Genomic DNA, 25,641 nt, shown 5'->3' on the forward strand with positions numbered 1-25,641 from the left:
GTGTGTGTGTGCCCGGTCTCAGGCCTATCCGAAGATCGGAAATAATGAGCTCTGAGCTCGTTCCGTAGGGTAACGTCTGGCTGTCTCGTCAGAGATTGCAGCAGATCAAACAGTGAAACACACACACACACACACACACACACACACACACACACACACACACACACACACATTAGTGTCTCGCTTCTTTACTATATTTCCAGTCAGCAAGCAAAGTGATGGAAACTTTGGGTGAAGTTCTCTTATGATGTCACCACATGGCCGGTGATCAGTGCGAGTACCGCAAGCAAGCGGGTCCGTACACCTGTCTTTCTTGACAGGGTGAAATCATCAATGTAATGATTGATACAAGCAATTTCTTATGTAATTTTATTTTTCAGTGAGGGGTCTTCGCGTATAAACACACCACTCTGTCAGCCAACATTCACCTGTCGCGTCACGTATACATTGAACACTTGACGGCAGTTGCCGCCGGGATCTGGCGTGGTGACGGGTTAAGGCACCTGCCGCTCAGAAGCTGCATCGTCACCTGCCCGGCGTGCACGGGGCGGGGAAGGAGGGGTAGGTAGACATCTGCAAATGTAAATGTCCATCACAAACGTTTGGAAGTATTCTATGAATGCTGAGCATAGCACATGCTTTCGTTAAGTGTCTTTCTCTACTATAATTTTCTTGCTTATTTTGGGTCTTGTCTTTTTTCCGATGACGATTTTAATTTTCTTTTTCACTTTCACGTCCGGTTGGATGGTCCCGGAGACTTCATCATTTTGATCCACTTTCTCCAGAGAGGATGATTTGCTGTTCCCATGAATTCCTTCAGAGGCGGTTCTCTCATCCACATCATCGCTTTTCCTTACTCCTTCCTTGTTTTCTTTTGAGGCCTTGGCATTCTTCTTCTTCTTCACCTTGCCCTTTAGGTTCCTGGCAGCCAGCAACTCTGGGGTTTCTTGAGCAGAGGTGTCGAGGAAAAGCGTGTCACAAGTGGCGATGTCGGCGCACAGCTCCTCATCTTCTGCACTTATCGTGACTTTCTTTACGTTGCTGGTCTTGCCACTGCTCTTGCGGCTGCTGCCTCGTCGTGTCTTCTCCCCATGTCTGTTGGGTGACGTTACCCTGATGGCGGTAGGAACGGACAGCCGTAACACCACTTCCTCTCCGGACACCTGGAGATCTTCGCAAGGACCCATTCCGAGCTGGGTGGGATGCGAGGAGTATCGGTGGTAACCCATGTTGCCGTTCAGCAAAGACTCTCCTACATCCTCAGTTGTTTCCACTGTAGACTTGCGCAGCCAAAACACGTGGTCATTGTCGTGGCTGGTGCCTGAGGGCGGGGACTCGAAGTATTGGACGGCGGTAGTGCGCCTCACTCTTGTCTCTGGAGGCAGCAGCAGGTGGCTGTATTCCTTCTCTCTCCTTTTAGCAAAAATATGGTCATTTAGCTTTCCTCTGCGAGTCAACATAGATCTGTGTAGCTGTGATGCTCCGCGATGAGTGGCACGGCCTGACGTGTACACGATGGGTTGGGGGCGAGTCGGCCTGATGAGCCGTCGAGGATCGTGCAATCTCGTCTTGGCCACCACGGGTTCCAACGCCTCTGGCTGCCGCGCGCTGCGCCGAGAGCACACGGAAAGGAGGATATTAGTATTGAAATGTCAGTAATAGTAGCAGAAGTAGTAGTAGTAGCAGAAGTAGTATTAATAGTAATAGTACTAATAGCAGGAGTAGTAGTAGTAGTAGTAGTAGTAGTAGTAGTAGTAGTAGTAGTAGTAGTAGTAGCAGCAGTAGTAGTAGTAGTAGCAGCAACACAGTAGCAACAAAACAGTTCATGACATGAAAATCTTAGTTCAAATGGCTTTTCTTGGTTCATGAAAAAATGTATACATGGTTTCCACTCGGCAGAAAAGTGAAATTCACTGTAATCATGATAATCGATGATAATATTATCCAGTGTCGTACAATAAATGAATTTACCAATAATATTATGAAACCATCAAATAGTGACTACAAATCAAGAGTCAGAATGAGGAAAGCGGCAACTGCACCCTGCTGGTTTATCTGGCGTCAGCATTATTTACGCGACCACCACTGCTTTTGACGGCTTATAACCAGACGGGAAGATTACTCAAAGGGAAGTGAATGTGTGTCAGTAGTAACGCTTTTGACATTTATTATCCGAAATAAGAAGGAAGGAAGGGCATGTTTCAAATTGTGAAATGTGTGGCAGAGGTAATGATATAGACAAAGGTCAGTAATTACGACTTTAAACTGAGCAGAAGATATGGAGTGAAGTACAGCAGGCTCATTCGAGTGTACTGAATGTTCTAGTATATTATCTTTGTGGGATGTGGGTGGAATAGTGAGTGAGAGGGTGAGAGATACTCAACGGTTAACAAGAGGTTGCAGGTGCCCTCTTTCTCCCCTGCCTCTAACCAGAGCCAGACCATGCACCACCTACCTGCCGCTGTGGTGGAACAGCCTCGTCGCCTCGCTCTCCCACCACACGCCAACGCTCCCCTCTGCAACAACGTTCATTCATCTGTATACATACCATACTCCCCACGCCTTCCTCCTCTTCATCAATACTTCATTCTGATCCTATCGTATTTCACACATGTATCCAAGCAACCACATTCTTTTGAACGTTAATTAAAAGCTACACCAGAGATTACACCAATATTATATTATATATCATTTCTAGTATATTGTGTGGAAATTGTACGTAAAGGAGACATAATCAGTTTACTCGTGTACCTAACGTGTGTGTGTGTGTGTGTGTGTGTGTGTGTGTGTGTGTGTGTGTGTGTGTGTGTGTGTGTGTGTGTGTGTGTGCGCAGTGCGTGTGTGCACACACACACACACACACACACACACACTGAAGGGAAATTAAACAAATATGTCTAGATAAGGAGAGAAGTCCATTCGACTATTACAATCAGATAAATAGCGTGCGCGCACACACATAAATACAAACACAAACACACACACACACACACACACACACACACACACACACCTGCCTATATAACATCAGCAATAACATAAAGAGCTTTCCGTTTCACTAATCTAACCTGACACAATACCAAAAGAAAAGAAAATAACTATTACACAAGCCTCAAACCAAATGTAAAATTCTTTGAGACCGACCATCCCACGCCTAATCAGAGTTCGATGCACGAGTCAGGAGCACAAATGGTGCCTCACCTTCCGTGTCGCTGATGGCGAGTCTGGTAGCCACGAGTTCCTCCATGCGTTCCATGTAGCTCTTCGTCGTCCCCTCCAAGTGAACAGGCAGGTCTTGCAGCTCCCGGCCGTCTGGATCGCACCCGTCCTGCGACACACAACAATTGCTCCAGCACACCACTCCAGGCATGAATGGCAGAGATAGGAGGAAGTTTACGCGAGATGGAAGCATGGGAGAAAATGACAAGAAAGAATTTCTACATAGGCATGAAAGAATGTCATGGGAATGGGCATGCTAAGGGTATATTTCACTCACTCAAACACACCTGCCAGCAAATGAACGACTAATATTAGACTCGTAATCTAAGCGAAATGAAACCTTAACCGAAAATGATAGAAAGGAATTTGTATATAATGCATGTAAGAAAGAAAGAGATGGGAAGTTAATTGTGCATGTTAAGAGTATGTTTTATTCATTAACACATCTGGCAACTCATGAATTAGTGATAAGAGGGACTCTATGCATCATCGACATTATAATGAAGCTGATGGGCCTTGGGAGTCAGTGCGTAGTATGAACATGAACGTGATGTGAGGGTTATGCGCTTGACAATGACATGTCACACACCCTTCAACACATCATCTCTGCACATTAGTTAGAGGCGGATGACCTGAAAGACAAACGTCATGGTGCATGGAGTGAGGACTTAGTAAGGAATTTTACTTCAGTTCAGAAAGGGCACACAAGTTGAAAAGTGGGAAAAAATGTGGAGAAAATTCGTGTGGAAACAGTAAATTTTTGTAAGCAAGGGAAAAACCACCACGGGAGATGTAATCATTGTGTGGTAATGATGGCCAGTACATCCTCTGAACTTATATATATGAAAAGATAAGTTGCAAAAAAAGAGAAGAGATATCCATGAGTACACAAGGATAAACATATCATCCCTAAACTATCAACGAACGAAGTTAAGATGGGAAGGAACCTGAATGTGGGAGGTTGTTACTAGAGCTGGGTTAATCCAATTCTAGTTAATCAATCAAAAGTTCTCTCTCTCTCTCTCTTTGACTTAATCACTTACAATCATAATCATCATCACCATCATCAAAAAATTAATCAATCATTAATCTTAATCAAAATCTCACGTGGATCCGTGATTAACCCCATAAACTGCTGTACGCCTTCTGGGCGGCTGAGCGGTAAGCTGCTGTAAGCCTTCTGTATCTCTTTGTATTAGTTCGATGTACTTACAGCGTTGACAACACTGTCCCGTGATGTGATGTGATGCTAAATGGATAAAAATTGTTGTTTCGTTTCTGTTTTTTGTTCATCCTAACTATTGAAAAAACCTTGATAACGAAAGCTAAAAGCTTTCGTTATCAAGGTTTTTTCCTGTATGTGGCGTTGAAAATAAGTGAATTTGTTGACTTCTCGAATCATTCCAAGTTAATCATTCATTAATCATAATCACTCGAAAGAAAATTAATCATTAATCATAATCATAATCACAAGTCGGAGGACTTTAATCAATCATAATCATAATCATGGCTAGAAAAAGTTAATCATAATCATAATCATAATCATGGTTTCCGAAAATTTGTTAATCGACCCAACTCTAGTTGTTACAGCCTTATGGATACCAGACAAGAAAATTTAAATGAGAGGAGAGAAACGTAGGAATAAACATATCATCTCAACCTATAAATGAACAAAAATGGGTAGGGTGTTGAGTGAGGATGTCATGAGGTGAACAGAGGCAGTATCTTCTGTTCTGAGGACAAGAGCACATCGCAGGAGCCAGGAGGAAGAGTCATGCTGGTGCGTCAAAGGATAAACACCCACACACTGTTTTTGCAATTACCTTTTGTATTAAACACGAATCATTTTTTGACTTTACAAAAGTGCTCACATCTTTTTAATAGGAAACTGGTACATTCCGAGATAATGCTGGATCAACGGAGCACACATATGGAATGAATGAACTGAAATCATGTCTGTGAGAAAAAAAAAAAAACGGTGAGAAAACAGGCAAGGAGAAGGAACATTCACTTAATTAGGAGAGAGTGAAAACTGACTGAAAATAGTACTTGTTCGCGCTAAGGCTTCATTCCAAGTGCTCTTAATATTAACATGAATAGAAGAAAGGAGCCGAGCAAAAAAAATTTTCATGGTGCAGAGATGAAATACAGGCATTTAAAAGTCATTGAAATCTGCAAGGATGTGGCAGGCCAGAGCACCGAACCTCCGCAGTCAGGAAGGTGGTGGGAGAAGGTGATGGGAGCAGCAGCAGCAAGAGAGGCACTGCTCTCACATTCATTCACACTCCACAGCAATCAACAACAGATGTACAGCCTCCCTTGCGTACCTCACCTAAGTCCACGAAGAGACACTGGAGGGTGGCGACTGGCGGCAAGCGGAAACAAGAACGGGACATTGACAGCGAAGAAGTTTGTTCGTGCATTCAACTTGACATAAAACGCAATTGCAGATCAAGGAGAGAGTAAAGGAGGTAGTTACATGTACCTACAAGCAATAAAATGTGTGTGTGTGTGTGTGTGTGTGTGTGTGTGTGTGTGTGTGTGTGTGTGTGTGTGTGTGTGTGTGTGTGTGTGTGTGTAAAGCAGGGAGCTTTCTCAGTACTGATATAAAAAAAAAACTTCCCTTGTCCCGTCCCCATCTCGACACACACACACACACACACACACACACACACACACACACAATAACCCAACATATTGACAGACGAAACTGGATACGACGAATGTTAAGAATGAGAACGTCTTTCAAATTTTAAATAATATGATTCCTTTTATCTTAAATCCAGTGAACCGTTGTCATCTGGATGCACATTTCACTATAAGGGATATATTTAATACGTAGTGTATCAAATGAAGTATATAACATGAAATAATTCTACCATGTTCGTGCTGATAACTTTCTGGACTACTACTACTACTACTACTGCTACTACTACTACTACTATTACTACTACTACTAGTACTACTGCTATCATTATAATTATTATTATTATTATTATTATTATTATTATTATTATTATTATTATTATTATCATTATTATTATTAGGTTCGTTCCGCCATTCAAGACTACAACACCAGCACCAGCTCAAAACTTTTCAAATGACTCCCGTAAAGATAGCTCAGGGAATGACAATCGCCTGAGCATTGCCCTAAGTACACGCAGAAGTGGTGTAGGTGTGGTTCGGTGTATGGGAAACTCCATTGATCTTATCTTTGCATGAGAAGTTTGGTAAAAAACATATGATTAAAAGAAGAGTGGTTATATTTGAACTTAGATTTGCCTGAATAAAGCAAAGAAAAAAGTTTGATAAGGTAGTTAAATAAGTGAATAATAAATTTGTTAAATGAATGTGAGGTTTTGCAATAATATCAACAATGAACGACCTTTTCAAGCAAAGCCTGATATAATTATTAATAGATTAAAACTAACCTGGTTATTTTCAGACTTTAGATTTCCATGAACAAAAGAAAGGAAGGTGTTTATCAAAAGTAACTGACCCAAGATTGGTTCATTCTGGTTGATAAAACTCTTAGTGAAGCGAATTGACCGCACTGGCGAAGATTATTCGCGAAGCATCGCGAAAAAAAAATAAATAAAAAAAAAAATAAATAAAAAAAAAAAATATATATATATATATATATATATATATATATATATATATATATATATATATATATATATATATATATATCCACGTAAAAATAACCAATGATGTTTGAATACTTAGTAAAAAAAAATCAAGCTGGTTTAGGTTATTGAATTTTGGTGACGAATGAAAAACAAAGTCCCAGGAATTAAATAAAACATATTACATGAATCACCTGAACAAGAAAAAAAAGCGCATAAGCAAGTACACACACACACACACACACACACACACACACACACACACACACACACACACACCGAGTCCCTGAGAGGAGGAAGAGGTGTGTCGTGTCAAAACACAGTCAGGCGTGGGGGGAGAGAAGCAACTTGACGGCGAGGAATAATTATAGTAATTACTTGGGGAAGGAGAGGGAGGCGCAGCGTCGGCAGGGGCCAGTTGAGGCAGGGCCGCACGCCCCCCGCCGTCCCCCACGCGCTGCCGAGTGAGGGAAGGCGTGCAAGTTAGCGCTGTCACGTGACTTGTTAAGCTCGTTCTCATCAAGTGAATTAAGTAAATCGAAAAACAACTGCTGCACTAATGCTATAGGTATAGGGTTTGCCAAGTGGAAAGTGGGCGTAATGCGCGCAGGTAAGCAGCACCACACCCCCCTTTGGGGTGTGACAGAATGTACGAGGGCGTCCTGTTCAATGAAAAGCGTCGAGTTGTGTCAGCAGGGTGATAGGAGGGACAATCTTTCCTTTGACTAATTTGTTCCTGAGAGAAATAATACGTTTCAATTACGTATATACAAGAAAAGAAAGGCCAAAGACTGCCGCACCGAAAAGGGCTGAATATGGAATTATAATTCCGTCTTCGAAGATAACAGGTTATTCATATGTTTGTCGTTGCTGAATTGCTAAGGAAATGGTTCATGGTGTTCATCACCCAGGAGGGTGGTTTGCGTTAGCGGGAGGCCGCGACCCCGGCAATACGCCGCCAAGGGCCGCCTCTCCTCACGATAACGCACACAGTGAAGCAGGATGTGCTCGACAGAGAGTGACATTACAGCTGGAACACTGTGGTGGGAAGGCGTTGGCTATGTAGGGGAGCATGTGGGTGGGAGGGTGCAGCCCATCCTGAGGCGTGCGAGGACCACCTCCTCCCGCCTTGTGGGGCGATTGGAGGAGGCCCACTGCCCAGGATAGGTTTGGTGGTGTGGAGGTGGAGGTTGTCCCAGTGACTCTGCCACAGGAGTTTTGCTGATGATTTAACAACTGAGAGACATGACTGCAGATCCCGACGGAGGTTCCACGCTCCCTCGAGCTCTGCAGCAGACCGAGCTAGCATGTCAGCCTGTTCATTCCCGCGTATATTGGAATGTCCAGGCACCCAAACCAGTGAGAAGGATTTATGACATGAATTCAGCTTATTAATGATGTTGCCCTGGATTTCATTTGTATCCGTGCGGCCGGACTCTATTGCCTGAAGGGCTGACATAGAGTCCGAAAAATGACAATTGAATTATGAATTGAATTTAAAGCATAATCTATGGCTTTGTCAATAGCAAAAATTTCAGCAGAAAAACCGATGTATGGGTAGGCAGCCGGAACCTGAGGGCACATTCACACGACCATACACTTGCGCCCACACATTCACCTGTCTTGGAGCCGTCTGTGTAGAGATGTAGGGATGGAGGGAGGCCAGCGACGAGGGCTCGGAAGTGGTGTTGGAGCTCCACCTCGGTAACCACAGCCTTCTTCCCTGAAGCCAGTTGATGTTGAAGGTGGTGGTGGGAAGTTTCCATGGGGAAGGGTGGGCAGCACGAGCTGGTCCGCATCGTCCAGTCTCACGCCCGTTTGCTGGCAGAGCGTGTGTAGTCTGACTGAGACTGGACGGCGGACCGCATTGTGGAGGTGGTGGTGCTGCCATATAATCTTGTTTGCTGTGTTACCGAGGGAGCTTTCCGAGCCGCTTTTATCCCATGAGATAAAAGGAGGGCGTCGCGACGTAGTTGTAGCGGTGGTGTATTGGCCTCAACCTCCATCCGCGCCACACGAGTGCAGCGCAGGGCTCCAAGACACATTCGCACACATTCATTCTGCAGTACATCCAATCTCCTCAGTGTTGGTTCCGACGCAGACCCATACACCAGTGAGCCATAGTCTAAATGAGAACGAATTAAGGACTTGTACACCATTAATAAAGATTTTCTGTCTGCTCCCATGAAGTACCAGAAAGGTATTTGAGGACATTGATCTTTTACGACAACGAATGAGCAATTCATTAACATGAGTCTTCCAATTGAGTCTGCTATCAAAATGCAGACCCAAGAACTTGACTGAATTTTGAAACGGTATCGGTTGGCCTTGAAGAGTTATTTGCAAATCAGGTACGTTACGTCTAGTGAAAACAACACCGATACACTTAGCAACTGAAAACTTAAATCCCCATAATGAGGCCCAATGCTGGACGGAATCAAGAGCATCCTGAATCCGCCCGCTGAGAATTGTGCGTTAGGCGAGGAGTGCCATAACGCACAATCGTCGGCGTACAATGAGTATTTAAGATTCCTTGGGACGGGAGTTGTTGACAGAATATCATTAATCATTATACAAAATAAAATGGGACTAAGAACACTACCCTGCGGCACCCCGTTCTCCTGGACGAAAACGTCCGAGATTACGTTACCAGGAAGCTTGACAGAGAATGTTCTGTCCTGAAGAAAATTATAAACAAAAATGGGCAAGTTACCTCTGAAGCCATGAGCGTAGAGTTTCATGAGGATGCCGTGTCGCCATGTCATGTCGAAGGCTTTGTGGATGTCTAAAACACCCCTATCATGAATTCTTTTTGGCAAAAGCCTCTGAAATGCAATGCTCCAGGTGTGTTAGGTGATCCATCGTGCTTCGGTACTTCCGAAAGCCCGACTGCTGATCACCTAACAGACCCTTCGCTTCTAAAACAAAAAGTAGCCTTCGCTTTACCATACGTTCCATGACCTTACATAGACAGCTCGTGAGCGCAATAGGACGAAACGCACTGGGGTCCGTAAGGCGTCCAGTCTTTTTGGGGATTGGGATTGTGTGGGCGAAGTGCCAAGACTGAGGGAAAGTGTAGGTGGTCCATATTCTATTGTAGAGCGTTAATAATTTTGAAAGGGAGTGGTGGCCGAGATTTTGTAACATGATATATGAAATATTGTCTGGACCAGGACTGGAGCCTTTACAGGATTTCAGGGCAAAGAGGAGTTCATCCAACGTAAACTCTGTGTTGTAGTCTGAGTTTACGCCTCCTGTGGCAAAGTTTGGGACAGTGAGTTCTGCAGCCTCCTTCCTTGGAAGGAAGGTAGGGTCATAGTAAGTTGTGCTGCTGGCCTGATGGAATTGGTGGGCTATGGCATTTGCTATTTCTGTTTTGTTATCAATTATAATATCATTTATTTTAAGGGTGGTGATAGGAATATATGGTTTTCTGTTATTTAAGATATTTATTGTTTGCCATACTTTGGAGAGAGGAGTGGTGCGGTTAATAGATGATATGAATTGTCTGAATGAGTCTTTCTTTGCATTACGGATGACTTTCCTTGCCTGAGCCCTTGCCTTTTTATAGGCTATGAAATTAGCTTGACTGGGCTGCTGGCTGAAGTACCTGTATCGTCTATTGCGCTCACGAAGTGCTTGTCGGCAATCCGTTGTCCACCATGAGACTCCATGCTTAGTGTAAACTGCAGAAGTCTTCGGAATACAAGCCTCAGCGGCGTGTAATATGGATTGTGTTGCGTTGCTGACCATCGTGTCAACGTCCTCGCCAGATATATCCACGTCGGCAACCCCACGGAAGGTTGCCCAGTCTGCTCTCTTGAAGTTAAACTTGGGAGGGCGGGGGTGGGCGGGATGTCGCGTACATAAGAGATGCAGATGGGCAGATGGTCACTTCCGTGGAGTCGTCGATGACTTCCCAGGAGAAGTCAGGAGTATACCTGGCGAGAGCAACGACAGATCAATGGCAGACGCGTTACCAGTCCGATCATCTACACGAGTCGCACTTCCATCGTTCAGAAGACAGAGGTTTGTCTGTAATAAAATGTTTACTATCTGCTCCCCACGTACACTTGACCTCTCACTTCCCCATTGTTGATGATGGGCGTTAAAGTCGCCAACAACTAGCCTGTTGCCCGGAAGCTGGCTAATAAGAGATGTAATGTCATCATCAACAATGGAGGTATTGGGAGGCAAGTAGAGGAACAGATAGCCAGATACGTGTCGTTGAATCTCACCCTGCACGCGACCGCTTCCAGAGGTGTATTCAACGTCACTTCTGTTTGTGTCAGTGTTTTGTGTATGTATATAGCAACGCCGTGTCCCTCATATCTTCTATACGGATGGTAGTGTTTTAGCACTGCAGGATCAGGCTGATCCTGTAGTCTCGTCTCTTGTAGACAAATAACGGACGGCCTGTGTATGTTCACTAAAAGTGACAAATATGGATCTTTATTCCGAATACTTCTGCAATTCCACTGTAACACCTTGAACATTATGGCTTAAGAGTTGTGGTGGCGGCCGTTTTCTTAGTCCTTTTGCGCTCAGAGGCGCTGCCGGGGACCTCTCCCGGCCCTTACTAATGGTGACATCCATCGATTCATCAATTGTTAACTCCCGGAGCTCGTCGAGAGGGAGCGAGCGTGTGAACTCCTTCTCGACGGCGCGGGAGCGGCGACGACATGAGAAGGGCGTTGACGTTCAAGCTTTGTTAAATTTAATTTATTAGACTTGTCTGTCTTCTCACCCTTACTGGGAGTACGAGAAATAGCAGACAGGTATGGAGCAGAGGAAGTTATAGGAGTAGAGGTTTTAGTAGTAGTAGTAGTAGATTTAGCAGATGATGAGGCAGAGGTTGAAGGGGAATCAGTGGTGGTAGATGGAGCAGGCAGCAGGTCGCTGAGGTCAGTCTGGATAGCAACAGTACACATCTTAGGTGGAGCCCTTACTGTTGAAGCGTAGGAGACGTTTGAAGCAGGCGCGGCCTGCGTCTGCTTCACTCGCATCCTTGCTTCATAGTAAGAGATCCTTCAGTAGCCTTAACCGTGCAGACCTCTTTCTCCACTTTCCACGCGGGACAATCGCGTGAAAAAGTGGAGTGAGCACCTTCACAATTACGGCACTTCTCTACCAAGGATGTGCACTGCTCCACAGAGTGGCCCTCTCCTGCGCATCTACCGCAGTAAGCGTGGGAAGACCGACAAGCGTTACCATGGTGACCATAAAGCTGGCACTTGAAACAACGGAGAGGATTCGGAATGTAGGGACGAACGGGAACCGACTCGTACCCTACATGAATCCTCTCTGGCAACTTAGCAGCACTGAAGGTGAGAATGACTGATGCTGTGCTCCTTCTTGTACCGTCAACCATTTTAGTAATTTTCCGAGCCTCAATGACATCCTGATCAGTCATGCAATCGACGATCTCGGTCGGTTCCATATCCACAAAATCGCGGTGGGAAGCGACTCCCCGACACGAGTTCATGGACACTGGAATCGAAGCCTCGATCTCGATGTCATGAATGAACCGGAGCTTCAACAATGATTTAACTTGATTTACGTTAAGTGTCTGAACAAGTAGATCACCACTAGCAAGTTTTTTCACATTAACGACATTTCCTATGTTACAGTCAATGACCTTCTTTATTATAAAAGAATTAACAGTAGACAGGCGGGTGTTCGTCTTGGAATGTAGAGTCACATACGTCGCTTTAGAGGGTCAATAGACAGTCTGGCAGTCGGGGTCGTCGATCAGTGTCCTCCTCTCCTTACGGGGAGGGCAGGAAGGTCCGTCAGGCATGGAGGGTACACCCCTCCTGCAGGAGGAGCAGGACACAAGTGGGAGGTGGTCAGGAGGAGTTACCTAATGTCAGATTGTCCTGCCAAACCACTCTAAGGGGCCGGACGGTGTTAATTCACCCCAAAAGCACGCTCACTGAGGCGGATCCTCCGTAGGTGTGAGAGGAAAGACAATCTGACAACCGGGCAACAGACACCTTCTGTTGCCGCTAAGGAGAGGACAGTGAAAAGGCAAAGCTAAAAACACGGGACAATGGGAAACCTAACTTTATTTGACTAATACCTAAGCCTGATGGGCGTACAAAAAATCCACACAGAGGTGGGTGAAGGACAGAGCGCAGGACGACACGTGTTTAAAGCACGGTGTCTTGGCCGAGTCTAGGCCTAAATGCTCGCTGGCTCGGTTTATAAGTGAGCGCAAGGTGCTACCCACATACTCAGCCTGGCAGCTGGGACAAGTGAAACAATAAACAGCCGACGAGCGTAAGGCAGTTGGCAGAGTGTCCTTAAAAGGAAAAACTACCTATACATAGATTATTTGTAGACACAATACGAAAATGTTTATCAGGATAATATTTTGTAAGTTTTTCATAGAGACCCTTTCTAATTTCTTGGAAACCTCACCTAAAATGGGATACGTAAATAGATTGTTTCTTTGGCAACAGTGGTAATTGGTTGTTTAAGATGATATTTACTTTGGAGAAAGTTATTCAGAGTTTTCTCAAACAGGTTAGTGGTGAAACCATTATTATAGAAAAAATCCTTTAGGAAAGTAACTTCATTATGGAAATTTAGGTAAGAAGAAGACAGAGCAAAGGCACGGTGTAAGAGGGTACGGACTGAATTGATTTTGAAACGGAAACTGCAAAAGCTGAAAAAACTAATACCAAGGCCAGAAAATGTAGGTTTACGATAAATAGAGGTGGAAAGTCTACCATTGATTTTTGTGATGTTTAGGTCAAGGAAGGGGATTTGTGAGTCTATTTCAGATTCCATAGTGAACTTGATATTGTCATGTTGTGAGTTAAGGTAATGTAGGAAATGGTCTGCATGTGATGCTTCCTTAAAAAGCACCAAAGTATCATCAACATATCGTCTATATAACATAGGTTTGAAAGCGATAGAACAATCATCGAGCCAGTTTCGTTCGTGGTAACAAAGGAAGATGTTAGCGAAGGTGGGTCCGAGTGGTGAGCCCATCGCCACGCCGTCTGTTTGTTTGTTAAAAACAAATAGATTATCCTTAACACAAACACGTTGTAGATTCGTAAATAGGGATTTTGTCATATTTTTAAAAATGTCCAGACCTGAGAACACAGAGTTTACACATATATCTATCGTCTCATCTAGTGGAATGTTAGTAAAAAGTGACTGAACATCATAGCTAACCATAAAACACGAATCTGGTAGTCTGTAGTTCGAAAGGAATTGAGAGAGTTCATGAGAATTTTTTACAGTATAGTTATTAGTAGTGTATGGCCTAAGAATGGGAACCAGGAATTTTGCAAGATTATAAGAGGCACTATTATATGCCGCAATGATAGGTCTAAGTGGGACAGAAGGTTTATGAACTTTAGGGAGTCCATACATCACAGCAGGATTCGAACCAGTGGGTTTCAGAAGTGAAGCTTCTTCCTCATTAACAGCACCAAGAGTTTTAAGATTATTAATGAAGCGTGTGGTTTTATCTTCAACTTTAGTTTTGATCTTATAGATGTCATCGAAAACAAGTTTAGAGAACTTAGTATCATCCTGGAGGATATCACGCATTTTAGAAACATAATCAGACTTGTTTAAGAGAACAACTCCTCTCCCTTTGTCAGGTCTACAGATCACCAGGTCCTTGTTATTACCTAGATTTTTTAACAAGTTAAAATCAGATTTAGAGAAGACAGGAGAAAATACTTTGTTAGAGCTAAAAGTATAAAAAGTACTATGTGCAAAATGTTTTATGGAAATTAAAACATTACTGAAATCAACATCTGGTGTGATTTTCAAGCCTTTTATCCGTTTGATTATAAGCTCAAAATCCAGAAAATATCTATAAAATGAAGGTTTGAATACAGGGAGGCAGAAGTCTAATCCAAAAGACAGTAAAAATTTCTCTCTGGGAGACAAGGTAAGATCTGAGAGGTTAAAAATTACTTTTACTACACAACGCCCCGTTTTCCGCGATACGGGACCACTGCCTCTCATGTAAGGTTCAACCCAATCTCAGTCATTTCCGTATCCTCGCCACCTGTAATAGAAACAGTTTAAGAATACTGGAATCCCTATATATTTTCCAAGTAAAGCCATCCCTCAACAATACTCTGTCAGCATACCCACTAATGATAGTCTGAATTTTTACCATTGTAATTCTCTTTGTATTTTTACTTTATTCTTTTATACTTATATTTGTTTTATCGTTTTATTTTATTTTAGACCACTGATGATGACATAAGATGAAATGTCGAAACGTTTGGCCCATTAAAGATGCTGCTCGTAGCTACACACACACACACACACACACACACACATGTGTGTGTGTGTGTGGTCTCAGGCCTATCCGAAGATCGGAAATAATGAGCTCTGAGCTCGTTCCGTAGGGTAACGTCTGGCTGTCTCGTCAGAGATTGCAGCAGATCAAACAGTGAAACACACACACACACACACACACACACACACACACACACACACACACACACACATTAGTGTCTCGCTTCTTTACTATATTTCCAGTCAGCAAGCAAAGTGATGGAAACTTTGGGTGAAGTTCTCTTATGATGTCACCACATGGCCGGTGATCAGTGCGAGTACCGCAAGCAAGCGGGTCCGTACACCTGTCTTTCTTGACAGGGTGAAATCATCAATGTAATGATTGATACAAGCAATTTCTTATGTAATTTTATTTTTCAGTGAGGGGTCTTCGCGTATAAACACACCACTCTGTCAGCCAACATTCACCTGTCGCGTCACGTATACATTGAACACTTGACGGCAGTTGCCGCCGGGATCTGGCGTGGTGACGGGTTAAGGCACCTGCCGCTCAGAAGCTGCATCGTCACCTGCCCGGCGTGCACGGGGCGGGAAGGAGGGTAGGTAGACATCTGCAAATGTAAATGTCCATCACAAACGTTTGGAAGTATTCTATGAATGCTGAGCATAGCACATGCTTTCGTTAAGTGTCTTTCTCTACTATAATTTTCTTGCTTATTTTGGGTCTTGTCTTTTTCCGATGACGATTTTAATTTTCTTTTCACTTTCACGTCCGGTTGGATGGTCCCGGAGACTTCATCATTTTGATCCACTTTCTCCAGAGAGGATGATTTGCTGTTCCCATGAATTCCTTCAGAGGCGGTTCTCTCATCCACATCATCGCTTTTCCTTACTCCTTCCTTGTTTTCTTTTGAGGCCTTGGCATTCTTCTTCTTCTTCACCTTGCCCTTTAGGTTCCTGGCAGCCAGCAACTCTGGGGTTTCTTGAGCAGAGGTGTCGAGGAAAAGCGTGTCACAAGTGGCGATGTCGGCGCACAGCTCCTCATCTTCTGCACTTATCGTGACTTTCTTTACGTTGCTGGTCTTGCCACTGCTCTTGCGGCTGCTGCCTCGTCGTGTCTTCTCCCCATGTCTGTTGGGTGACGTTACCCTGATGGCGGTAGGAACGGACAGCCGTAACACCACTTCCTCTCCGGACACCTGGAGATCTTCGCAAGGACCCATTCCGAGCTGGGTGGGATGCGAGGAGTATCGGTGGTAACCCATGTTGCCGTTCAGCAAAGACTCTCCTACATCCTCAGTTGTTTCCACTGTAGACTTGCGCAGCCAAAACACGTGGTCATTGTCGTGGCTGGTGCCTGAGGGCGGGGACTCGAAGTATTGGACGGCGGTAGTGCGCCTCACTCTTGTCTCTGGAGGCAGCAGCAGGTGGCTGTATTCCTTCTCTCTCCTTTTAGCAAAAATATGGTCATTTAGCTTTCCTCTGCGAGTCAACATAGATCTGTGTAGCTGTGATGCTCCGCGATGAGTGGCACGGCCTGACGTGTACACGATGGGTTGGGGGCGAGTCGGCCTGATGAGCCGTCGAGGATCGTGCAATCTCGTCTTGGCCACCACGGGTTCCAACGCCTCTGGCTGCCGCGCGCTGCGCCGAGAGCACACGGAAAGGAGGATATTAGTATTGAAATGTCAGTAATAGTAGCAGAAGTAGTAGTAGTAGCAGAAGTAGTATTAATAGTAATAGTACTAATAGCAGGAGTAGTAGTAGTAGTAGTAGTAGTAGTAGTAGTAGTAGTAGTAGTAGTAGTAGTAGTAGTAGTAGTAGTAGCAGCAACACAGTAGCAACAAAACAGTTCATGACATGAAAATCTTAGTTCAAATGGCTTTTCTTGGTTCATGAAAAAATGTATACATGGTTTCCACTCGGCAGAAAAGTGAAATTCACTGTAATCATGATAATCGATGATAATATTATCCAGTGTCGTACAATAAATGAATTTACCAATAATATTATGAAACCATCAAATAGTGACTACAAATCAAGAGTCAGAATGAGGAAAGCGGCAACTGCACCCTGCTGGTTTATCTGGCGTCAGCATTATTTACGCGACCACCACTGCTTTTGACGGCTTATAACCAGACGGGAAGATTACTCAAAGGGAAGTGAATGTGTGTCAGTAGTAACGCTTTTGACATTTATTATCCGAAATAAGAAGGAAGGAAGGGCATGTTTCAAATTGTGAAATGTGTGGCAGAGGTAATGATATAGACAAAGGTCAGTAATTACGACTTTAAACTGAGCAGAAGATATGGAGTGAAGTACAGCAGGCTCATTCGAGTGTACTGAATGTTCTAGTATATTATCTTTGTGGGATGTGGGTGGAATAGTGAGTGAGAGGGTGAGAGATACTCAACGGTTAACAAGAGGTTGCAGGTGCCCTCTTTCTCCCCTGCCTCTAACCAGAGCCAGACCATGCACCACCTACCTGCCGCTGTGGTGGAACAGCCTCGTCGCCTCGCTCTCCCACCACACGCCAACGCTCCCCTCTGCAACAACGTTCATTCATCTGTATACATACCATACTCCCCACGCCTTCCTCCTCTTCATCAATACTTCATTCTGATCCTATCGTATTTCACACATGTATCCAAGCAACCACATTCTTTTGAACGTTAATTAAAAGCTACACCAGAGATTACACCAATATTATATTATATATCATTTCTAGTATATTGTGTGGAAATTGTACGTAAAGGAGACATAATCAGTTTACTCGTGTACCTAACGTGTGTGTGTGTGTGTGTGTGTGTGTGTGTGTGTGTGTGTGTGTGTGTGTGTGTGTGTGTGTGTGTGTGTGCGCATGTGTGTGTGTGTGTGCGTGCACACACACACACACACACACACACACACACACACACTGAAGGGAAATTAAACAAATATGTCTAGATAAGGAGAGAAGTCCATTCGACTATTACAATCAGATAAATAGCGTGCGCGCGCACACACATAAATACAAACACAAACACAAACACACACACACACACACACACACACACACACACACCTGCCTATATAACATCAGCAATAACATAAAGAGCTTTCCGTTTCACTAATCTAACCTGACACAATACCAAAAGAAAAGAAAATAACTATTACACAAGCCTCAAACCAAATGTAAAATTCTTTGAGACCGACCATCCCACGCCTAATCAGAGTTCGATGCACGAGTCAGGAGCACAAATGGTGCCTCACCTTCCGTGTCGCTGATGGCGAGTCTGGTAGCCACGAGTTCCTCCATGCGTTCCATGTAGCTCTTCGTCGTCCCCTCCAAGTGAACAGGCAGGTCTTGCAGCTCCCGGCCGTCTGGATCGCACCCGTCCTGCGACACACAACAATTGCTCCAGCACACCACTCCAGGCATGAATGGCAGAGATAGGAGGAAGTTTACGCGAGATGGAAGCATGGGAGAAAATGACAAGAAAGAATTTCTACATAGGCATGAAAGAATGTCATGGGAATGGGCATGCTAAGGGTATATTTCACTCACTCAAACACACCTGCCAGCAAATGAACGACTAATATTAGACTCGTAATCTAAGCGAAATGAAACCTTAACCGAAAATGATAGAAAGGAATTTGTATATAATGCATGTAAGAAAGAAAGAGATGGGAAGTTAATTGTGCATGTTAAGAGTATGTTTTATTCATTAACACATCTGGCAACTCATGAATTAGTGATAAGAGGGACTCTATGCATCATCGACATTATAATGAAGCTGATGGGCCTTGGGAGTCAGTGCGTAGTATGAACATGAACGTGATGTGAGGGTTATGCGCTTGACAATGACATGTCACACACCCTTCAACACATCATCTCTGCACATTAGTTAGAGGCGGATGACCTGAAAGACAAACGTCATGGTGCATGGAGTGAGGACTTAGTAAGGAATTTTACTTCAGTTCAGAAAGGGCACACAAGTTGAAAAGTGGGAAAAAATGTGGAGAAAATTCGTGTGGAAACAGTAAATTTTTGTAAGCAAGGAAAAACCACCACGGGAGATGTAATCATTGTGTGGTAATGATGGCCAGTACATCCTCTGAACTTATATATATGAAAAGATAAGTTGCAAAAAAAGAGAAGAGATATCCATGAGTACACAAGGATAAACATATCATCCCTAAACTATCAACGAACGAAGTTAAGATGGGAAGGAACCTGAATGTGGGGAGGTTGTTACTAGAGCTGGGTTAATCAATCTAGTTAATCAATCAAAAGTTAATTGATTAACGTTTTTTTGACTTAATCATAATCATAATCATAATCACCATTTCAAAAAATTAATCAATCATTAATCTTAATCAAAATCGTGTGGATCCGTGATTAACCCGCAAACTGCTGTACGCCTTCTGGGCGGCTGAGCGGTAAGCTGCTGTAAGCCTTCTGTATCTCTTTGTATTAGTTCGATGTACTTACAGCGTTGACAACACTGTCCCGTGATGTGATGTGATGCTAAATGGATAAAAATTGTTGTATCGTTTCTGTTTTTTGTTCATCCTAACTATTGAAAAAAACCTTGATAACGAAAGCTAAAAGCTTTCGTTATCAAGGTTTTTTTCCTTGTATGTGGCGTTGAAAATAAGTGAATTTGTTGACTTCTCGAATCATTCCAAGTTAATCATTCATTAATCATAATCACTCGAAAGAAAATTAATCATTAATCATAATCATAATCACAAGTCGGAGGACTTTAATCAATCATAATCATAATCATGGCTAGAAAAAGTTAATCATAATCATAATCATAATCATGGTTTCCGAAAATTTGTTAATCGACCCAACTCTAGTTGTTACAGCCTTATGGATACCAGACAAGAAAATTTAAATGAGAGGAGAGAAACGTAGGAATAAACATATCATCTCAACCTATAAATGAACAAAAATGGGTAGGGTGTTGAGTGAGGATGTCATGAGGTGAACAGAGGCAGTATCTTCTGTTCTGAGGACAAGAGCACATCGCAGGAGCCAGGAGGAAGAGTCATGCTGGTGCGTCAAAGGATAAACACCCACACACTGTTTTTGCAATTACCTTTTGTATTAAACACGAATCATTTTTTGACTTTACAAAAGTGCTCACATCTTTTTAATAGGAAACTGGTACATTCCGAGATAATGCTGGATCAACGGAGCACACATATGGAATGAATGAACTGAAATCATGTCTGTGAGAAAAAAAAAAAAACGGTGAGAAAACAGGCAAGGAGAAGGAACATTCACTTAATTAGGAGAGAGTGAAAACTGACTGAAAATAGTACTTGTTCGCGCTAAGGCTTCATTCCAAGTGCTCTTAATATTAACATGAATAGAAGAAAGGAGCCGAGCAAAAAAAATTTTCATGGTGCAGAGATGAAATACAGGCATTTAAAAGTCATTGAAATCTGCAAGGATGTGGCAGGCCAGAGCACCGAACCTCCCGCAGTCAGGAAGGTGGTGGGAGAAGGTGATGGGAGCAGCAGCAGCAAGAGAGGCACTGCTCTCACATTCATTCACACTCCACAGCAATCAACAACAGATGTACAGCCTCCCTTGCGTACCTCACCTAAGTCCACGAAGAGACACTGGAGGGTGGCGACTGGCGGCAAGCGGAAACAAGAACGGGACATTGACAGCGAAGAAGTTTGTTCGTGCATTCAACTTGACATAAAACGCAATTGCAGATCAAGGAGAGAGTAAAGGAGGTAGTTACATGTACCTACAAGCAATAAAATGTGTGTGTGTGTGTGTGTGTGTGTGTGTGTGTGTGTGTGTGTGTGTGTGTGTGTGTGTGTGTGTGTGTGTAAAGCAGGGAGCTTTCTCAGTACTGATATAAAAAAAAAAAACTTCCCTTGCCTTGTCCCGTCCCCATCTCGACACACACACACACACACACACACACACACACACACACACACACACACACACACCAATAACCCAACATATTGACAGACGAAACTGGATACGACGAATGTTAAGAATGAGAACGTCTTTCAAATTTTAAATAATATGATTCCCTTTTATCTTAAATCCAGTGAACCGTTGTCATCTGGATGCACATTTCACTATAAGGGATATATTTAATACGTAGTGTATCAAATGAAGTATATAACATGAAATAATTCTACCATGTTCGTGCTGATAACTTTCTGGACTACTACTACTACTACTACTGCTACTACTACTACTACTATTACTACTACTACTAGTACTACTGCTATCATTATAATTATTATTATTATTATTATTATTATTATTATTATTATTATTATTATTATTATTATCATTATTATTATTAGGTTCGTTCCGCCATTCAAGACTACAACACCAGCACCAGCTCAAAACTTTTCAAATGACTCCCGTAAAGATAGCTCAGGGGAATGACAATCGCCTGAGCATTGCCCTAAGTACACGCAGAAGTGGTGTAGGTGTGGTTCGGTGTATGGGAAACTCCATTGATCTTATCTTTGCATGAGAAGTTTGGTAAAAAAAACATATGATTAAAAGAAGAGTGGTTATATTTGAACTTAGATTTGCCTGAATAAAGCAAAGAAAAAAGTTTGATAAGGTAGTTAAATAAGTGAATAATAAATTTGTTAAATGAATGTGAGGTTTTGCAATAATATCAACAATGAACGACCTTTTCAAGCAAAGCCTGATATAATTATTAATAGATTAAAACTAACCTGGTTATTTTCAGACTTTAGATTTCCATGAACAAAAGAAAGGAAGGTGTTTATCAAAAGTAACTGACCCAAGATTGGTTCATTCTGGTTGATAAAACTCTTAGTGAAGCGAATTGACCGCACTGGCGAAGATTATTCGCGAAGCATCGCGAAAAAAAAAAAATAAATAAAAAAAAATAAATAAAAAAAAAAATATATATATATATATATATATATATATATATATATATATATATATATATATATATATATATATATATATATCCACGTAAAAATAACCAATGATGTTTGAATACTTAGTAAAAAAAAATCAAGCTGGTTTAGGTTATTGAATTTTGGTGACGAATGAAAAACAAAGTCCCAGGAATTAAATAAAACATATTACATGAATCACCTGAACAAGAAAAAAAGCGCATAAGCAAGTACACACACACACACACACACACACACACACACACACACACACACACACACAATACCGAGTCCCTGAGAGGAGGAAGAGGTGTGTCGTGTCAAAACACAGTCAGGCGTGGGGGGAGAGAAGCAACTTGACGGCGAGGAATAATTATAGTAATTACTTGGGGAAGGAGAGGAGGCGCAGCGTCGGCAGGGGCCAGTTGAGGCAGGGCCGCACGCCCCCCGCCGTCCCCCACGCGCTGCCGAGTGAGGGAAGGCGTGCAAGTTAGCGCTGTCACGTGACTTGTTAAGCTCGTTCTCATCAAGTGAATTAAGTAAATCGAAAAACAACTGCTGCACTAATGCTATAGGTATAGGGTTTGCCAAGTGGAAAGTGGGCGTAATGCGCGCAGGTAAGCAGCACCACACCCCCCTTTGGGGTGTGACAGAATGTACGAGGGCGTCCTGTTCAATGAAAAGCGTCGAGTTGTGTCAGCAGGGTGATAGGAGGGACAATCTTTCCTTTGACTAATTTGTTCCTGAGAGAAATAATACGTTTCAATTACGTATATACAAGAAAAGAAAGGCCAAAGACTGCCGCACCGAAAAGGGCTGAATATGGAATTATAATTCCGTCTTCGAAGATAACAGGTTATTCATATGTTTGTCGTTGCTGAATTGCTAAGGAAATGGTTCATGACTGAAACTGTGAGACGTGTCAAGTACACCATCATTAGGCCCTTTCACAAGCTGTACTAATGAACTGTGTTTGAGAAGCTAATCATCTGTGGTCAATTGAAAACACAGTACCATCAGAAACTACTATCTTCACTTGTTTCCTTTTCAGACACGTTGCATTTTCTCGATCTTACGAAAACGAAAAAGAAGGCAAAAAACTTTACTGTGACGATTACTGATATCACAAACAGCGCAAAACCAAAACTGATATGACATAAGGCTATAATGACATAATGACCGACTTTATAAATATAAATTTACTGCCTCCAGAATATCAGAACTGCTAATATCAGACACCTCTCAAGGCGATACATCACTGAAGACACTCAGTAAACTGAACAAAGTATAGGGAACGAATTCCTGAAGCACAGAATCCTTGCCACCCTGACAAGCTGCACGTAGCCACCAGGACCAGTACACAATCTTGGGGTGATAAGTGGATGCAGTGTTATCATTTATGTGAATCACTTCAAGCACCACCTCATTCTCCCATGCCACCACCCGCACAACATTCCCGTGACTGATAGCTGACCCACAGGTTATCCCGCGATGACCACCTCCCTCACCTCCAAGCATATCTAGATACGATAGTCTGAGATTTTAGAGTGAGGTTTATTTAAAAAATTGGAATTTCTAGTAATAAACTCAATGTAGATTTTTTCCACCATTCGGCACAACCCGACTGAGTTTAATGACCCGCCTGTCCTACTCGGCAGTCGCAACTGGTGTCATGCAACCCTCCTCTCGGGGAACCAGAGACCACATACCAGCGTGGCTAGGTACGCGTGACGGAGAGCAAGTGAGTTAGAAGCTGAGGACCAGAGTAATGCCTCTGTTGCTTATGGATGAATCCCTCTATCGGTGTACTATTCCGAGTGATTCATTCACTTTGACAAATGTTGAGTGAAATATTTTTATGAATATTTACAAGAAATATGTACATACACTAACGAACCACTACTCAATAATGAAAATAAATATACAAATATTCTTTTTTACATATATATAAAGAACAAGATGAAAATATCATCTGACCGACACGGAGGAAGGTTGAGTGCTTCTTTCAGTCTGAGACAGATGATAAAAAAGGAGGCACTGACGTACACTGTGGTTGGCTTCTCTATGTCTGTTGGTGTGAAGTCTGAGCGCCAGGGTCTCGTTCACGGAGCCGGCGACATGTCTCTCTGGTGGAGCGGGGGAGGACAGTCCCTCCCGGTTGGTGGAAGAGGACTGCAGCAAAGGTGGACGGATCAGACTGTGACTGAACCTGCGGAGGGGCGGCGCTGAGCAGGGGAGGGGCAAAGCTTCTTCCAGTCTGTATTGGGTTGGTCTCAGGCTGGTGCGGCCTGAGTGGATGTCCATATATATATATATATATATATATATATATATATATATATATATATATATATATATATATATATATATATATATATATATATATATATATATATATATATATATATATATATATATATATATATATATCATATATATTGATGTTAGTCGTATAGACTCAAATAACTATAAAGAAATACCATAGTACAAAAACACCAGAAAATACTGGAATGAACAAAAAACACGGTAAATCAATAGATACATCGTAATATTGTGCTTAGAGACGACTACTCTTTACCGTGAGACGATACTGACCATCATACGAATTAATCAGCTGGCAAACACTGAAAACGTGACAGTTTGGGTCTTATCCCAGTGCGAGTTACAAATTTTGTTGATATTTTAGTCTCGGCTTTACAGCTTTTTAAATCCATGTAACATTGGGAACCGTTTTACACAACCATAGGCTTACCTGAAAATCCACATTCATTACAGACGTTTATATGTAGCATAAATCAACCATGGAGAAATGTATTATCCTTAACCTATCCAACTGATTAAAAAACATGTATATTTTATAATATAATTTAATATCTTTGTCTAGAATAAAATTTGCGCAATATCCTATCATTGTGCATTTTTTTATATACTCATATAAATATCATGTGTATATAAATACTACAGGTTCACTATACACCATATCAATACAGATATCTTTGTGGACATTAAAAGCAAATTTTACGAATCGCATATAGAATAATTATAATCCTCTAATAGTAAAGTCTCCCCAAATCTCAGTTGCGTATGTCAGTAGCGTATAGGTAAAACCATACTCTGAAATAATTCAAGTTGTATATCAATTGTTAAGTCAAATGTTCTACACTTAGCTATTAATGATTGTATAGATTGCTCTTGTGGCCTGATCTTTAAGTTGCAGCTCACCTTTGTGGAACCTGCCATTATAGTTGAGTGACACTTCAAGATTCTTATAATCATCTACTACTTCAGTGCGTTCAACACTAAATTCAAACACAAATTTGGATGAAAATTACTTTCCTCTGCTGAACACTAATGACTTTGTTTTATTACAATTTAGCTTCAGATTTGATGTGTAGCCACTCATGTATTGAATGCATCAATTCCTGCTTATATAGAAAGGTCATATTATTCACGAGGTAAGCCATGTTCGAAGGGAATATATAAATTTCACTACACATGCTTTAAGATTATCATATTGACATTCAGTTAGTTTTCGTCACGGTTACCTACATACATCACACGAATACGTACGAATCCATTCATGCAGAATTCACCTCTGTCCTTTATC

General features: G+C 42.4%; 1 protein-coding gene across 1 annotated transcript; it reads right to left on the minus strand.

Annotated features, from left to right (window-relative positions):
- Positions 1-358: 358 nt before the first annotated feature.
- LOC123504430 lies at positions 359-24,338 on the minus strand. Its single transcript, XM_045254941.1, has 10 exons — positions 24,081-24,338; positions 22,421-22,498; positions 18,378-18,504; positions 17,611-17,671; positions 15,612-16,769; positions 14,236-14,472; positions 7,227-7,305; positions 3,202-3,328; positions 2,456-2,516; positions 359-1,608 (listed from the first exon to the last, which is right to left on the minus strand). The coding sequence occupies exons 1-10, from the start codon at positions 24,336-24,338 to the stop codon at positions 645-647; spliced, it is 3,150 nt and encodes a 1,049-aa protein (XP_045110876.1). The 3' UTR covers positions 359-644.
- Between the last annotated feature and the right edge of the window lie 1,303 nt (positions 24,339-25,641).

The sequence above is a fragment of the Portunus trituberculatus genome, chromosome 16 (genome assembly GCF_017591435.1).
Source record: "Portunus trituberculatus isolate SZX2019 chromosome 16, ASM1759143v1, whole genome shotgun sequence".
Classification (NCBI taxonomy): Eukaryota; Metazoa; Arthropoda; class Malacostraca; order Decapoda; family Portunidae; genus Portunus; species Portunus trituberculatus.

What these genes read in the sequence shown, in the direction of transcription:
- LOC123504430 (XM_045254941.1), bottom strand. Translation starts at nt 24,338, where the DNA reads ATGGACATCCACTCAGGCCGCACCAGCCTGAGACCAACCCAATACAGA. An exon ending in CGCCTCCTCTCCTTCCCCAA is followed by an intron (nt 18,505 to 22,420) that starts GTAATTACTATA and finishes TGTGTGTCGCAG; the next exon opens with GACGGGTGCGATCCAGACGG. An exon ending in GCCTCCCTCTCCTTCCCCAA is followed by an intron (nt 3,329 to 7,226) that starts GTAATTACTATA and finishes TGTGTGTCGCAG; the next exon opens with GACGGGTGCGATCCAGACGG.